General features: G+C 38.7%; 2 protein-coding genes across 2 annotated transcripts; one reads left to right on the top strand and one right to left on the bottom strand.

Moving 5' to 3' along the window:
- Nucleotides 1-10,953: 10,953 nt before the first annotated feature.
- Nucleotides 10,954-12,426, top strand: PADG_03348 (uncharacterized protein; the record flags this gene model as incomplete). Its single annotated transcript, XM_010760062.1, has 1 exon — nt 10,954-12,426. The coding sequence occupies one exon, from the start codon at nt 10,954-10,956 to the stop codon at nt 12,424-12,426; it is 1,473 nt and encodes a 490-aa protein (XP_010758364.1).
- Nucleotides 12,427-12,550: 124 nt separating this feature from the next.
- PADG_03347 (uncharacterized protein) lies at nt 12,551-13,575 on the bottom strand (the record flags this gene model as incomplete). Its single annotated transcript, XM_010760061.1, has 3 exons — nt 12,551-12,666; nt 12,982-13,417; nt 13,471-13,575. 3 exons carry the CDS (start codon nt 13,573-13,575, stop codon nt 12,551-12,553), a joined length of 657 nt encoding a protein of 218 aa, XP_010758363.1.
- Between the last annotated feature and the right edge of the window lie 1,154 nt (nt 13,576-14,729).

The raw sequence follows: 14,729 nt of genomic DNA, 5'->3' as shown, positions 1-14,729 counted from the left end.
ATACTAAGTACTTTTTTTTTTAGATTTTTATTCATTTATCAAGATATGATTCTTTAATCTTTCTTTTAATATATGATAAGGATATAATTCTTTAAGTTACTTTTTAAGTTTTAGTTTCAATCTTTACTACTAAATCTACTTTTTTATTTTTTAAAATATTTATATAAATAGATATCTAAGATAAATAAATCTAAATATTTTTAATTTTAATTTTAATTCTTTCTATTATTCTTTGAATTAATTTAAAATATATCTGATTATTTTAAATTTTAAATTTTTGAAATTATTTTAATATTATTTGACTATCTAGAAATATTTAAATATTATTAATATTTACTTTTTAAGGGATTATTTTATAAGCTAATATAAAAGTCATTTAAATTACAAATAATTTAGTATTAAAAACTTCATACTTTTTTTTAAATTCTATATAAATATCTCATATTCTGAAACTAATTCAGAATATTTAAGTTTTATACTAGCTTTTAAATATTCTTGTTCACTTTTTAAATTATCTGAGTATAATAATAGTAAATTCTTCTTATTTATTTCTATAAGTTTTTAAATATATGTAGTTTTTTTCCTCTTCTTTTAACAGTTCACTAATAGTAATATCTATTAATGATCTTAGATTTTTCTTCTAAGAATTAGAGCTTATTGTAATTTATACTTTTCATATTTAAGTTTGATAATTAATCTTTAATTATAGCATATATTCTATATAGCTGAGAAGGTAATATCTTCTTTGAATTACTAAAGTATTCATTTTAATCTAGAAATCTTTCTTTACTTAAGTCTTTTTCAGATATACCTGAGGGATATAAAGTAGATACTTTCATTTGAATTGAATGGTTTACATTCATTTTCATGATTCTTAGAGTATAATTTATATAGCTTTTATTAAATCTAATAGCTGATGATGAAATTAATATCTCTATTTCCATAGCTCTTGTTAGGGAGTGAATGTGAGCTGCATAAGAAGAAAGACTCTCTGCGTTGCTAACTGCTATATAATGAAATACTAAGCTTGATGGGATGAAAGGGTGTGTGTGTGTGTTTTTATTTAACACCCAGTTAGTCCATGTGCCTTATGAGCACATGATCTAGTAGAGTCTGCGTCAAACTATAGGGTGGGTAGAGCTGCGCCTGTAGGTGACTATCTATCTAGTAGCTATCTTACAAATGAGGCAAAAGAGTTGCGTATTGCTGCACTGGCAGAGCCCATGAGTCAGTTGCCATAGAGCAGAGGTTTTGAGAGGTTTTAGATTTGTGGGAGGGAGGTAGAGGAGGCAGATAGAAAGAAAGACAAGGAAGGAAAGAAAGAGAAGGAAAGAGAGAAAGAAGGAGAAGGTGATGAGGAAGACAGAGGCAAGACAGAGAAGAGGAAGGTCTGTGAGATCTGATCTGAAGGTGTGCAACAGTGCATTGGACAGATATTCTGATAGAAGACTGTTTCTCTTAGCCAGTTATTGAATTCTAGGGCCTGCCAGTGTCTCATGGAGATTGTAGATAGGCTGGTGCCACTTTGCTGCTTTTCTTGCAAGAGTGCAATAGTAGAAATGTTCTGAGGTTTTGCTATGTCCACACCAGCAGTAGCACTCTGCATCTTCATGCTTAAGGTGGCTGTGATAGGCTGCAAAGTCTCCATGACCTGATCAGATGACATAGAGCTTTTCTAATGTGAAGTGTGAAAGTTTTACCTCTGTTGAGACTCTCTTTAGTGAGATCTCCAGCTTCATATAGTGTTTGGGCTGATTTTTGGCCCAGTAGTTCTCAAAGACCTGTGTGGTTTGTTCCATAGTGTGCCACTTTATATAAGCTAGAGTGTCTATGCTGTCAGATTGAGATATCATGCTTGCACTTGCTGCCTGCACTGCAGCTGCTTTGACTTCAAGATCTGCCTTTTCATTACCAGCCATGTCTGTGTGGCCTGGGACTCATCTAATGACCACTCTGCTCTGGGTGGTCAATGGGAGCCTATCTCTGCTCTGCCAGGCCTTTATGACTTTCAGAAACTGCATGAAGACCTGCTGGCTAGAGGTGTTTGACATGGATTCAAGAGCTCATGCTATCTCCAAATTGTCTAGGCAAATGTAGATGTTGCTGGCAAACTTCACCTGAGGCAAGGTGGTGACTTTCTTTAGGCCCTGCAGGGCTGTCATTGCCTCTGTGTCAAAGACCTCTGCTTTATTCATTGGCAGGTTTTCTGTGGAGATTAGACAGTGTTCACTACCCCAGCATATAGCCCATCCTGCGCCAGTCACACACTGAGGGTGCTCTATCTGTGAATCATTGATAAAGACCACCAGATCCAGAGGATTGTGTTGTTGTAGCCAGCTCTTAAAGTCTTGTGCTGTCTGTTTCTTTGTGTGGTCTGTCTCATACTCAATCTGCAGATCTTCTTTCCTGGGAAATCTCATTCAAGAAGGTGTGAGTAGAGGGTCATATGCTTCTATTCCATCAGCATGACTGGATGCTCTAGACAGACATGTGGTATAGAGCTTGGTGATAGCTACTTTATTAGAGCACCTCACTAGCAGATGCCTCTTGTCAAGCTTTTTGATTCTTACTGCAAATACAGCACACCAGTTGTCTAGTGTCTCTTTCATTGGCATGATTTCTAGCTCATGATGTAGAGCTGAAATGGATGTGGTCTTGTAGACTGGCAGTGCCTCTCACAAAGCATCTCTAAGGGCTAGATCTAGCTTTCTGACTAGGCAATTCATTCAATTGGAGATTTTCTTTCTCTTCTCCATTCATGTGACTTCAGGCCATCAGGCCTCTGCTTCATAGCAGAGCACAGAGAGCACACAGATCTGAATGAATTGTCTAAGTAGTTGTACTGGAGCGCCTCTTGTCATGTTGCTTAGTGCCTGTATGTCATTAGACATCTGTCATGTCTTAGCTGCCATGGTCTCCATGTGTTTCTTGAAGCTCAGTTTTCTATCTAGTCAGATTTCTAGATATCTTATGAAGCTTTTCACTGCATTTGCTGTAATAGAGTGAGTGTCAGATGTTGTTTCAAGATCAATTGAGAGGTTTGAAAGAATTCTGTGCTGTGTGAAGTGTGCTATCTCAGTTTTGACAAAATCAAATGTTAGCTCTTCTTTGCTGGCTCAATCATTTAGCAACTTGAAATCCTTCTGGAGAGTAACAACATTTCCTTCAAGAGTGGTTCCAGCACTAAGCAGTCCTAGATCATCTGTGTAGTCTGAGTATGCACATCTTTGTATAGTTCCTAGAAAGAACAGAGGCTGAATAAACAGCATGAATAGAATAGGTGAGACTGGTGAGCCTTGTGAAAGCCCTGCTGGGATATCAAAGAGCTCTTCCAGAAGTCCATTCAATCTGATCCTGCCTGTGTGTCCTGTCATGAAGCTTTCCACCCATCTAATTAAATTTGATGGTCAGTTTTGTTCTTGCAATCTCTGCAGCATTCTTCCTCTGAGTACAGCATCAAAAGCATTCTTGATGTCCAGAGTAAGAAGAGAGACTACTTTTCCATGGGCTCAGACTTTCTCTATATCATGAATCATCACTGTCACTAGGTCTGAGGCAGCCCACCCAGAGAGGGCTTCAAAATGCTGAGGGTGGACAATCTTCTCTTGTATGACTGTCCAGGCCAGTCTATGAGCTACCAGATGTTCCAGTCCCTTCCTCAATGTTGAGAGAAGGGCTATAAGCCTGTAGGATCACAGGAGTGTTGGATCTTTGTTGACCTTAGGCAGCACAACCAGTGTGGCATCTTGAAAGGAGGTTGGATGCCAGCCAACTCTAAGGCAGGCTCTGAACAGCCTTTCCACTGATACCTTAATATGTGGCCATGCCTTTCATAGCACCTCTGTTAGCACTCCATCAGTTCCTGAAGTGGTATTACCCATGTTCAGCAGAGAACTTTGTATCTCATGTGCTGAGGCAACAGGAAATGGTAATTTGACAGATGGTGAGTTGGACCAGCTAACTGGCATATTCTCTCTGCTTGCAGCCTTCTGGAAGAGCATCTGTTGCAGAAGGTCTCTTTTCTCTCTAGAGATTGTTCACATTAGCCCAGTCTCTTCATCTACAAGAGGGGGGGGATGAAAGGAGCCAGTTGAATGGGCCCATTTGATCATCTTAAAGATATCTTTCCCCACTGAGGCCTCTGCTATCTTGCCTCATCAGTATTCTCTCTTGGCTTTTCTGGTGATCCTGGCTACATTGCTTTTTGCTTCTCATAAAAAACTAGAGCCTAGGTGCTGTGTCTGATGTAGTGTTGTCACTGCTTTCTGGCAGTCCTCATTCCACCATGGCTGACCTGTGCCTTGCCCAGTGCTCTTCTTGGTGAAACTTTCCAGAGAAGCTATTAGTGCATCTGTGATATCTTTAGCCAGGGCATCCAGCTGATCTGTATTGGGGTACTCTGGGATATCACATAGTTTGTCTAGTTTTGACTTATAGGCCTCCAGCATCTGGTTAAAGACCTTCTCATCCATGGTGTCAAGACAGAAAAAATGGGGTGGCCTGTCAGGCCTTGCACTCTGTGGAAGGCTGATTTTGATGAGAAGAGTCTGGTGGTCAGAGAAGGTGTAAAGGGATCTGTCCACCTGTGTGTCCACTTCTTTGATAACTAATTCCAGAGTGGCCCAGGCCAGGTCTATCATGTTATGCCCACGTGTGGGGGTGTCTGGGTCCATGGTGAGAGTAAAGTTGAAATCCATGGTCCATTGCAGGAATGGTTCTGCCCACATGCTTGGAGGCACTTCTGGTTGCCACATGAGGTGCTTGATATTGAGGTCATCAGCAAGGAGCAACAGGAGTGCTGGGACAGACCAGGAGAGAAGACAGCTCACATCTTGTCCAGGGTCCTCTGTGCCTGGGGGTGCATTGTATATGTTGACTGTCTGAAGCTGTAGACCCCAGGCCTGTATGTGCAGCATGTGAATGTCTCAGTTTTCTGCCCAGGGGCCTGAGACTGCATGAGCATGGATTTGTGGGTGTTTATGCACATAGGTGAGGACTCATGGCTTCCTGTCCCACTTTTCAATTGGGGCAAAGCAGTTGAATGCTGGATGCTTTTTAGAGATGTGTTGACTTAAGTTCCTGTGAATCCAGAGTTCCTGTATGAGAAGGATGTCAGTCTTTCTTTCAAACACTAGATTGAGGGCTGTCTCATGTGCTGGACCCTCTTTTCCTATGTTGACTTGCATAATCTGCAGGAATTGTGGAGACCTAGAGTTCTTCTTCATTGAGTAGCTGAAAGAAGGGTGTTGTTGTGTGAGATGACATGTTGAATGTTGCATTAGATGTTGAGTTGGGCATCATGCCTAATGCTGTGTCTGATGCTGTGCTCAATGCTGTGCTTGATGCTGTGTTTGATGTCAGTGTGAGGTTAGATCTACACTCAGTAGAATCATTCAACCTCAGGTCTGCTGATGAATCTCAACCACCACATTTGCTGTTACTTGCCTTGGCCAAGTATGCCTTACTCTGTGCATTGCAGATATCCCTCAGCTGGTTTCTTGAGTGTCTTTTTGAACAGTCTCATTCTTTATCCCTGGTCTGGTGAGGCAGGATGGATCATCCGCAGCATGTGGTTCAAGACAGTTAGTGCAGCAATTGAGGCATCCACATGCTTCATTCTCCTTATGACAGAATGGATTTTCTTTCACATGATTCTTAGAACTGCATTTTTTGCAGTGAGGGATGCAGAGGCAGTATCTCTCTTGATGAAATCCCCAGCATTTGCTGCATTGTTGTATTTTGACCTTAGATGTCTTTCTGATCACTGGTCTTTGATATCCATATAGTTCCACTTTTGATGGCAGGTTTACTGCTGTCTCTTGCAAAAAGTGTAATATAAGAGTGACTGTTGGGTTTCCAGAGTGTATTTTTGCCCAGCAACTCTGGACAGACTTGATTCTGATTTGAAGTGTGAATTCTTCTGTCATGGATTCTGCTGAGAGATGCAGAGTTCCACCACCATAGACACTAATCTTCATGGGCAGCTCAGGAATCAGACAGATGATTCAATGTTCTTCCTTCTCTATCTGAGCATTGGTGAGAGTGGCTGCTAAAACATTCTTTTTGACTAGCAGAGCCTTCATGTCTTGCAAGCTTCTAGAAATGATGGCAATGCCTGTGGGGATGGCTTGAACTGCTGTGATGACTGCTGCCAAAGACCCCAGGAGTTCAGCCTTCAGCTTTCTAAGAGTAGCAATTGAGCTTGCTTTGCAAGCTAGATGATCTGAAGGCAGGTGCATGAGAATTCATGATGTTTTTCCTTCTCTGAGGTTATTTCTAAGCAGGGGTTTCTGCAGTATGGTTGCTGGTGTTTTTGTTACATTGGTGCTGTCTGCAGCTGTCTTTGCATAGATAGGAGCTCTTGCATCATTTGCACCAGTGGAGCCAGCAGGCTTGATTGTGGTGGACTGCTTAGCTGTTTCTAGACTTCCATTGTACCAGTCCTTGACTAGTGCCTTCACAGCAGCTCCAAGGGCCAGTGCCCTTGATAGGCCTTTTGCCTTCATGACATCTAGGTCTTCTTCAATCTGATCAAGCATATTTGCAGCAGCTAGTGCTTCTGCATGGGATTTCTGTGCCTCAGCCTCGTGGGCGGCTAGGAGATCGCTAGCCATCGGGCCACGTAGGTTGAGACATATTGGTGTGACATTTCTGCTCTTTGAGCTGCCTGCTGGTGTAGGGGAGCTTGGAGGCTCCATGTCATTCAGTTCGCATGTGCGGCGGGTGATTGGGGTGAGGAGATGGGGTCTCTTGGGTGGACGGCGTATGGGGGAGCAGATGCGCGTCAAGGCTCGGGACGCGTTCAGTGTTGTTGGGGGGCTGGGCGCGCTGGCGGCGCTGCGTCAGCACACCATCAGGCTTGCTGCCTGAGGGGATGGGAGAGAGCTTATAGGGATGTGATCAGGATTGATTAAGACGTTTTTGTATAACAGTTGGTTGTGTGGATGAAAGGGGGTGCTGGGGCCTGCGTGGATTATAACCACCCGCATGGTCGCGTGGTCACGTGATGTGGATTAGGCCTAATCGGGCGCCGAGCTTAATCCGACGTCGAGTCTTAACCGGGCACCGGCCTTCGGTCGGGCTCGGTCGGACGCTGAGCCTAACAGCTCTGACTGAAGATGTTTTAAAAGCTTCTAGAATTCTTCTTAAAGCTTTATTCTATAGTTGAAATTGATTTATAAAGCTTTTTTTACTCTTTCCATCAAATCTCTACTGTATAATCTGATACAGAAGTTGTTCCAGCTATATATAATTATCTTATAGCTTGAAAAGATAAACCTCTTTCTGTATTAGAAAGTCTAATAATACTATTCAAAGTTCTCTCAGTCTGAGCAATTCTTTTTTATACATGAACTTTAAAGTTGAGCTTTGAGTCTAACTATACTCCTAGCCATCTCATAGAAGTTTTTAATTTTATACCTTTATTTTAAAGAATAATAATTTTCTCTTATTTATATTTTTTAGAGTAAAAATGAATCAATTTAGTTTTATCCATGTCAAATTAAATAAGATTTTTACTTTCTTTTTCAAATATTTTCTTTGTGTTAGGCTCTGCGCCCTACCGAGCCGACCGAGGCCCGGCGCCCGATTAGACTCGACGTCGGATTAAGCTCGGCCTCCGATAAGGCCTAACCCTCATCACGTGACCACGTGACCATGTAGGTCATTATAACCTGGGCAGGCTTCTTTTATCCCATCAAGCTTAGTATTTTGTTATATAGCAGTTAGCAACGCAGAGAGTTTCCTTCTTATGCAGCTCGCATTCGCACCCTAACAGTATTGTTTCTTTAACTGATATAGCTTTTCTTGTTTTAAAGCTTTTCTTTTCTCTGATTTTAAGCTCTTTTTTCCTCTAAAACTTTCAAAGGTACTAATTGAGCAGAAGTAGTAATAGTAGTAGCAGCTATTTGTGCAAAAGTAGACTTCTTAACTGCACTCTGTGCTACTTTTGATTAATTTTGAGTGAGATGAATGAGAGTTTCCTGCCTAAACTGACTAGTTTGAGACTAAAGTAGAATATATCTAATTGAGTTGATTATATTCACTTTAAACTTGATAATGTTATAAATTTGCTTTGATATAAAAATTAGAAGATTAATAATCTTTTGATTTTCCTCTTCATTTACTTGATTTTTCAAGATAGATGCTGCAAGCTCTAGATTATCAAGTTGTTTTGCTTGATCTATCAATTTGTCTCTTTTATTTCTTTTTTTAATCTCTCATTCAAAGAGTTTTTAATATGTTTCTTTCTGAGTCTCTTTCTGTTTTAGATGTAAAGAGTGTTTTTTCCATTTCTCAACTTTTATTTATAGTTCTTGTATATTTGATTTAACAAGCTTTGATAGAAATCTTTCTGATTTTGCTACTAGTTTAGTAACTAGACTAGATTTTTTAAAAGAATCTAGTAAACTGAGATCAGTTTTTAAGATAAATTAATAAAATCTTTACAAACACTTCTTAGGATACAAAAGAGGTGAGATACTAATAGTTTCAATTCTGATTAAGTCAGAAAAGAAATATTAGTTTTTGATAGAAAAACTAGTTAAAAAAATATAATTTTTTATAAAGAAATTGTTAAAAACTGATTGATTCTATCTATATTAAAGAAATTTTCCTCATGCAACTAGTGTACAGTTCAATTTTTCAAAATAGATGTAGATTCAATATCTAAATTATTCTTTATCAAAGAAAAAGTTGAATTTAAGTAAGATTTTCCTGACTTTTTGAAGAGAAATCAGGAAAAAACTAACATTCTAAAAGACATCTGCAGATCTCACTAAAACACCTTCTCTACTAGAGCTTAATCTGATTCAGTTAAAGCTTCAGTTGATTTTAACTGAGTCTTAACTGAGCTCTATTAAGCTTGCTAAAGAATTTGTTAAAGCTCAACTCTATGAGATGTCTTATAAGTATGCACTTAGTTCTAGCTTGCCCCTATTCTCAGCTATACCTAGCTAGTTCTAACCTTTAGCCTGTAGTCTACGGAGGTTAGGTGCAGGGACCTTAGACTATGTGCTCTTCACTTTCCACAGGTATCTTTTCTACCGTGTCTAGGCAAACTTTGATGAGGGTGGCGTGAGGAGGTACTTGGTGTGGTGAGAAGAAAACCAAAATTGACAGAGTTTTCAAAGAGCTCAGATGTGTCTTTTCTCAAAAATGACTTGATGAATGCTTTTGAAAACTGTCTGGTTTGTTTTGACCCCTAATCAATCTCTTAGTCATTCAATTTTCACACTCTTTAGATCAAGTGTTGTGGGTTGATGATGAAAATTGTTGTTGAGTATTCACTTTTTGAAAAAAGCATGTTTTCAACAATCAACCCTTCAAATCTTGTCTGAATAGTATGGAAATTGAGAGACTGATCAATTTCAGTAAGGGCTTTCAAATGAGAGTATTCTTGAATCAAAATTCCAAAAATTAGCTAAGTTTTGAAAAGGCGTTGTTGATATATCTCAAGATATTAAATTAATCACTTATAATCTACTAATCTTTGCACTTAGTCTGTTCATGATTATAGTGTCTGGAATAGCAGCTTCGGAGCTCTGAACAGCATGTCACTAGATTTGACACTCAGTTCTTGCCAATACAAAGAGGGGAAGTGATGGAGATGATTGAATTCTATATAGTAAGAAGATAATTAGCTGTATTTTTAATCAATGCTGATTATGAGAGGAATTCTTATTTATTCTAATTCAGCATTTATTCAACTAGTTTTTCTTCTTTAGCAGAAGATGATTTGTATGAATTTGCATATAAATTTATCCTTGATTGCCAGTTATTTAGTTAATAGATTAAAAAAAATAAAAGATATTAAATAAGTAAATAACTTTACAAATTGAAGTAATTTCTTAATTTTTAAAAGCTTTTATTATAAATTCAAGTCTTTTCTCTTTTTCTAGTGAATCTAAAGCATGTTTATTGCAAATTGATGATATAATTACATGATAAATTGGAAAAGTAGTTAAATTAGAAGATATTTTGAATTGATATTACACTTATTTAAATGTTATACTTACTTGAAAGATATATTAACTAACTAGCAACTGATATTGATTATATTCTTAATCTTAAATTTTTTTAATGAAATTTATCAAAAAAGAAGTATTAGTATTATAATCATCATAAAACTAAAAAATATATTCAAAGTATTTATATTAAAAAAAATTAAAAATATTTTTTAACAAAAATATATTAAAAATAAATATTTTCTGAAGTGCAAGTTATAAATTAGAAAGAAAAAAAATAATATAAAAATTAAATAACAATAATTAAAATCTCAAAAAAAGAACATAAATACCAATAGCAAAAGTTATTAGACACTTTTCACTAAATGATGTTGTAGAAGCAGTACCAGTAAACATTGATGTTATTGAACTTGTTGAGTATTTTTTAAATTTTAAAGTGTCTGAATGATTAGGAACTGGAGCTGAATCTGTAGACAAATGCTCAGATGAACATTGTCTCATAGAGCAAAGTTTTGTAGTAGAAATTGCAGACTGATGTGTAACTGATATATTCATTTCAGAATATTGAGATGCTGATGAAAGTGGTAGTGCTGCCGGAGTTGAGGCACAAGAAGAGCATCTGGTGACAATTGCAGTTGATTTTGATTGAGTTGCATTTGACTGACTCGCTGGTGAAGAAGTAATAGCATAAACTGTGCTTGGACAATAAGTTGTTGTATATGAAGTTGTGACTGTAGTGACTCCTGTTGAGCAAGTTGTTGTGTAAGAGGTGGTGATTACTGTGGTTATTGTTGCTGTTGGCAGATCTTTTGAAAATGTAGTAACTCTCATAGTAGATTCTAAGAATAATAGATAAGATTTGTTAGTGACTATTTCTATGAATTTAATACTTATTGAATATGACGCACCACTTAGCTCAGTTTCTGTTGAATATGCTGTGTCTGTTGAATGTGATGTATTTGTTAATAATGTAGTTGATGTAGTTTTAATGAGTGATGCACTGATTGAAGAAGTGTCTGTTGATAAAACAGTTGAAGAAGTTTTGATAGATGATGTGTCTGTTGATATAGTTCTAGTAGTTGATGCACTGATTGAAGTGCTTGTTGAATGTGATGTGCCTGTTGATGAAGCAGTTGATATAGTTTTAGTAGTTGATGTGTCTGTTGATGTAGTTCTAGTAGTTGATGAACTGATAAAAGTGCTTGTTGATTGTGATGTGCCTGTTGATGAAGCAGTTGATATGATAATTGATTCACTTGTTAAAGAAGTGCTTGATGATTGTGATGTGCCTGTTGATGAAGCAGTTGATGTAGTTCTGGTAGTTAATACACTGGTTGAAGAAGTGCTTGTTGATGAAGCAGTTGATGTAGTTCTCATAGTTGATACACCAGTTGAAGAAGTGCTTGTTGGTGAAGCAGTTGATGTAGTTCTCATAGTAGATGCACTGGTTGAAGAAGTGCTTGTTGATTGTGATGTGTCTGTTGATGAAGCAGTTGACATAGTTCTCATAGTTGATACACCAGTTGAAGAAGTGCTTGTTGATTGTGATGTGCCTGTTGATGAAGCAGTTGATGTAGTTCTCATAGTTGATACACCAGTTGAAGAAGTGCTTGTTGATTGTGATGTGCCTGTTGATGAAGCAGTTGACCTAGTTCTCATAGTTGATACATCAGTTGAAGAAGTGCTTGTTGATTGTGATATGCTTGTTGATGAAGCAGTTGATGTAGTTCTCATAGTTGATACACTGGTTGAAGAAGCACTTGTTGATGAAGCAGTTGATGTAGTTCTCATAGTTGATACACTGATTGAAGAAATGCTTGATGATTGTGATGTGCCTGTTGATGAAGCAGTTGATGTAGTTCTCATAGTTGATACACCAGTTGAAGAAGTGCTTGTTGATTGTGATGTGCCTGTTGATGAAGCAGTTGACATAGTTCTCATAGATGATACACCAGTTGAAGAAGTGCTTGTTGATTGTGATGTGCCTGTTGATGAAGCAGTTGATGTAGTTCTGGTAGTTAATACACTGGTTGAAGAAGTGCTTGTTGGTGAAGCAGTTGATGTAGTTCTCATAGTTGATACACTAGTTGAAGAAGTGCTTGTTGATGAAGCAGTTGATGTAGTTCTCATAGTTGATACACTGGTTGAAGAAGTGCTTGTTGGTGAAGCAGTTGATGTAGTTCTCATAGTAGATGCACTGGTTGAAGAAGCACTTGTTGATGAAGCAGTTGATGTAGTTCTCATAGTTGATACACTGGTTGAAGAAGTGCTTGTTGATGAAGCAGTTGATGTAGTTCTCATAGTAGATGCACTGGTTGAGCCAGTTCTACGCGATGTTGTCGACGAAATGGTGGAGCCCGACCCAGTAGTTGACAGAGTGATAGTTGTAGAGCTGGAAGTCGTTGAAGTGCTCGTTGAAGTGCTCGACGTGGTGGTGGTCATGTTTGCTTCCCTCCTGTAAACTAAGAAATTGGCGTCGAACAATGCCAACTTTACGTGATCCATATAGGGAATATTGCGAATTACGTTCCTCAAGGCATAAGTCGCGTCCCACAGCATAGCACCGCCAATTTGGTCCGGGTACTTTACCATGAACTCGTCGAAAAGCTCTCCCACTTCGCGTTCATTGAGGTAATAGCCAGCTTGTGCGGCGTCGGGAGCCCCTGGGAGGCCAAACAACACTTTCGTACCAGGGTTGACGCTATCAGAAATAAGTCGCATCCATTCATCAAGGGTAGAGGTGAACCCAGATTGATCGCCTTCTATCACCCAATTCCTCGCGGAGCATTCATATGTGTTGTAAAATTGGATGGAAATGAAATCAAAATCAGCGTACTTAATAACTGAGTCCAGTTCTCTCTCGGTAACGGGGCATTGGGGGGCGGCAGAAATTAAAAATTCCTTCGCTGGGTATCCTAAGAAATGAAGACGCAACCGATCGACCATGAAAATATACGGAGTATACACTATCCAATTAGTTTTCAACTCACTATTGATAGAGCGATAACATTCTTACCGAAAAATCTGTTGTGCTCGATATCAAAATCAAATCCATCAATAATAACATCACCAAAGGGGCGGGGTTTGTTGGCCCATGCTGGCGTTTTGGGACCAAAAGCACCCCAAAGGAAATCGGCAAATTTCTCTGCTGCTCGCTTGTTTGTAACTGCATAGGACCCCAAACCTCCTCCTAATGAAAGCATGACCCTTACTCCCTCACTCTGGCATACTGGAATGTCTTCTATAAGATTTTGACAACCGCTTAACAGTTCTGTGTCGACACCTTCCTCATTCTTGAACACTTGGGCAGAGCACTGATTCCCAAAATTGGTTCCTGGGTAGCCTCCTTTGCCTTGTTCCGGGAAGACATTGACGAATGCCAAAATAATGACATTCGTAAATCTGTCATTCAAACAGATATCACGTAAGCGCGGTTGGTCGGGTGCTTGACCCTGTGGGAAAGGTCAGCATGAATGAACCGTCATATTCAAGGGATGAAACCCACATAGTAAACAACAAGGTTTGTCCTAGATAAAAGATCCAGAGCAGCTGCAAAATGCAAAAGTGAGAAAACCGCAACTACGGCGGTAAAGAGTCTTTTGAGAACCATTGTCACACCAATGGACTTATCAATAATATGTTATATAGGGGCCTGAAACTATATAAGGGTCGTGAGATATCAGACTCTCTGAAAATGAGCGTGATCGTAAAACAACGGTTGACGAAGGGACGCAAACAAAACGTTTAAGCGTAGAAAGAGTGCGAAAGCGTGAAAAGAAAAGGGAAAAGGACATAACGTCCGGGTCCATGGAGGTTTATAACTTGGGATCGGCAGACGTAAATCAAGGACATCTAGCCTTGGAACACTCAAGGGAACCTCCAGTGGCGTTGGTTGGCCATGGTCGAAAGAGCATAGCGCTCCTTCAATAATAGGGGAAGTTCCGTCAAGGCGACCGCCGACCCGCTACAGCACATCTGGCGGGCCATGGGGTGGGCCATCATATCGCGATGGTTCTGAGAACCCATGCGTGATATTTTGAAAGCCTGGAAATTCCAGAAAAAGGGAATGCTTGGCAAGAATAGCTTTCCTCACTGGCACACAATCTGATTTTCGAAGGCCATTGTGCACGCGACACACTTGTTCATCAGTGCCTGACCCGACAATGAAAGCAGGGATTGTTTAGAGGCACGAAAATGTAGAGTGTTCACTGACATCCAAGCATCAAAAGCTCTGAGAACAATAATATTCTGTTTGGTCAGTACGTACTTCTCTACATGTATGATTCTTTGAGGATATGTTGAAAGGGCATTCCTTGATAGACCAAGTTGGCCTGCGGCTTCAAGCCTTAACGCTCATTATCTCTCCAGGTGGGTCATGAGACAGGGGAAATCTATTTCACCAGTTAGTTACTGCGCCACTTACATGATATAAATCTCTATTCAGCAATGGGCACGGAGAATTACTCCGTACTCGGACGTGGCAAAACGGATATAGATAAGTTAGCTACCTCTTCTCTTTAATGATAATCATTTTACAAATGACTTTTGGTTCACGCCACTGTACACACTATTAACTAATGCTAAATATCAACATAAAAATATACGTCCTATTTATTTAAATAGTTAAAGTAAATAAAATTAAATTAATTAATGATTTAATATTTTAAAAAATAATAAATATATATATGTTAAAAATTATTTTATTAAAGTTATAAAAATAATATTTAATTATTTATAATTATTATATAATTCATATAAATTTAT

The sequence above is a fragment of the Paracoccidioides brasiliensis genome, assembly GCF_000150735.1.
Source record: "Paracoccidioides brasiliensis Pb18 unplaced genomic scaffold supercont2.3, whole genome shotgun sequence".
NCBI classification, from domain to species: Eukaryota; Fungi; Ascomycota; class Eurotiomycetes; order Onygenales; family Ajellomycetaceae; genus Paracoccidioides; species Paracoccidioides brasiliensis.
This window is presented reverse-complemented; position numbering and strand designations above follow the sequence as displayed.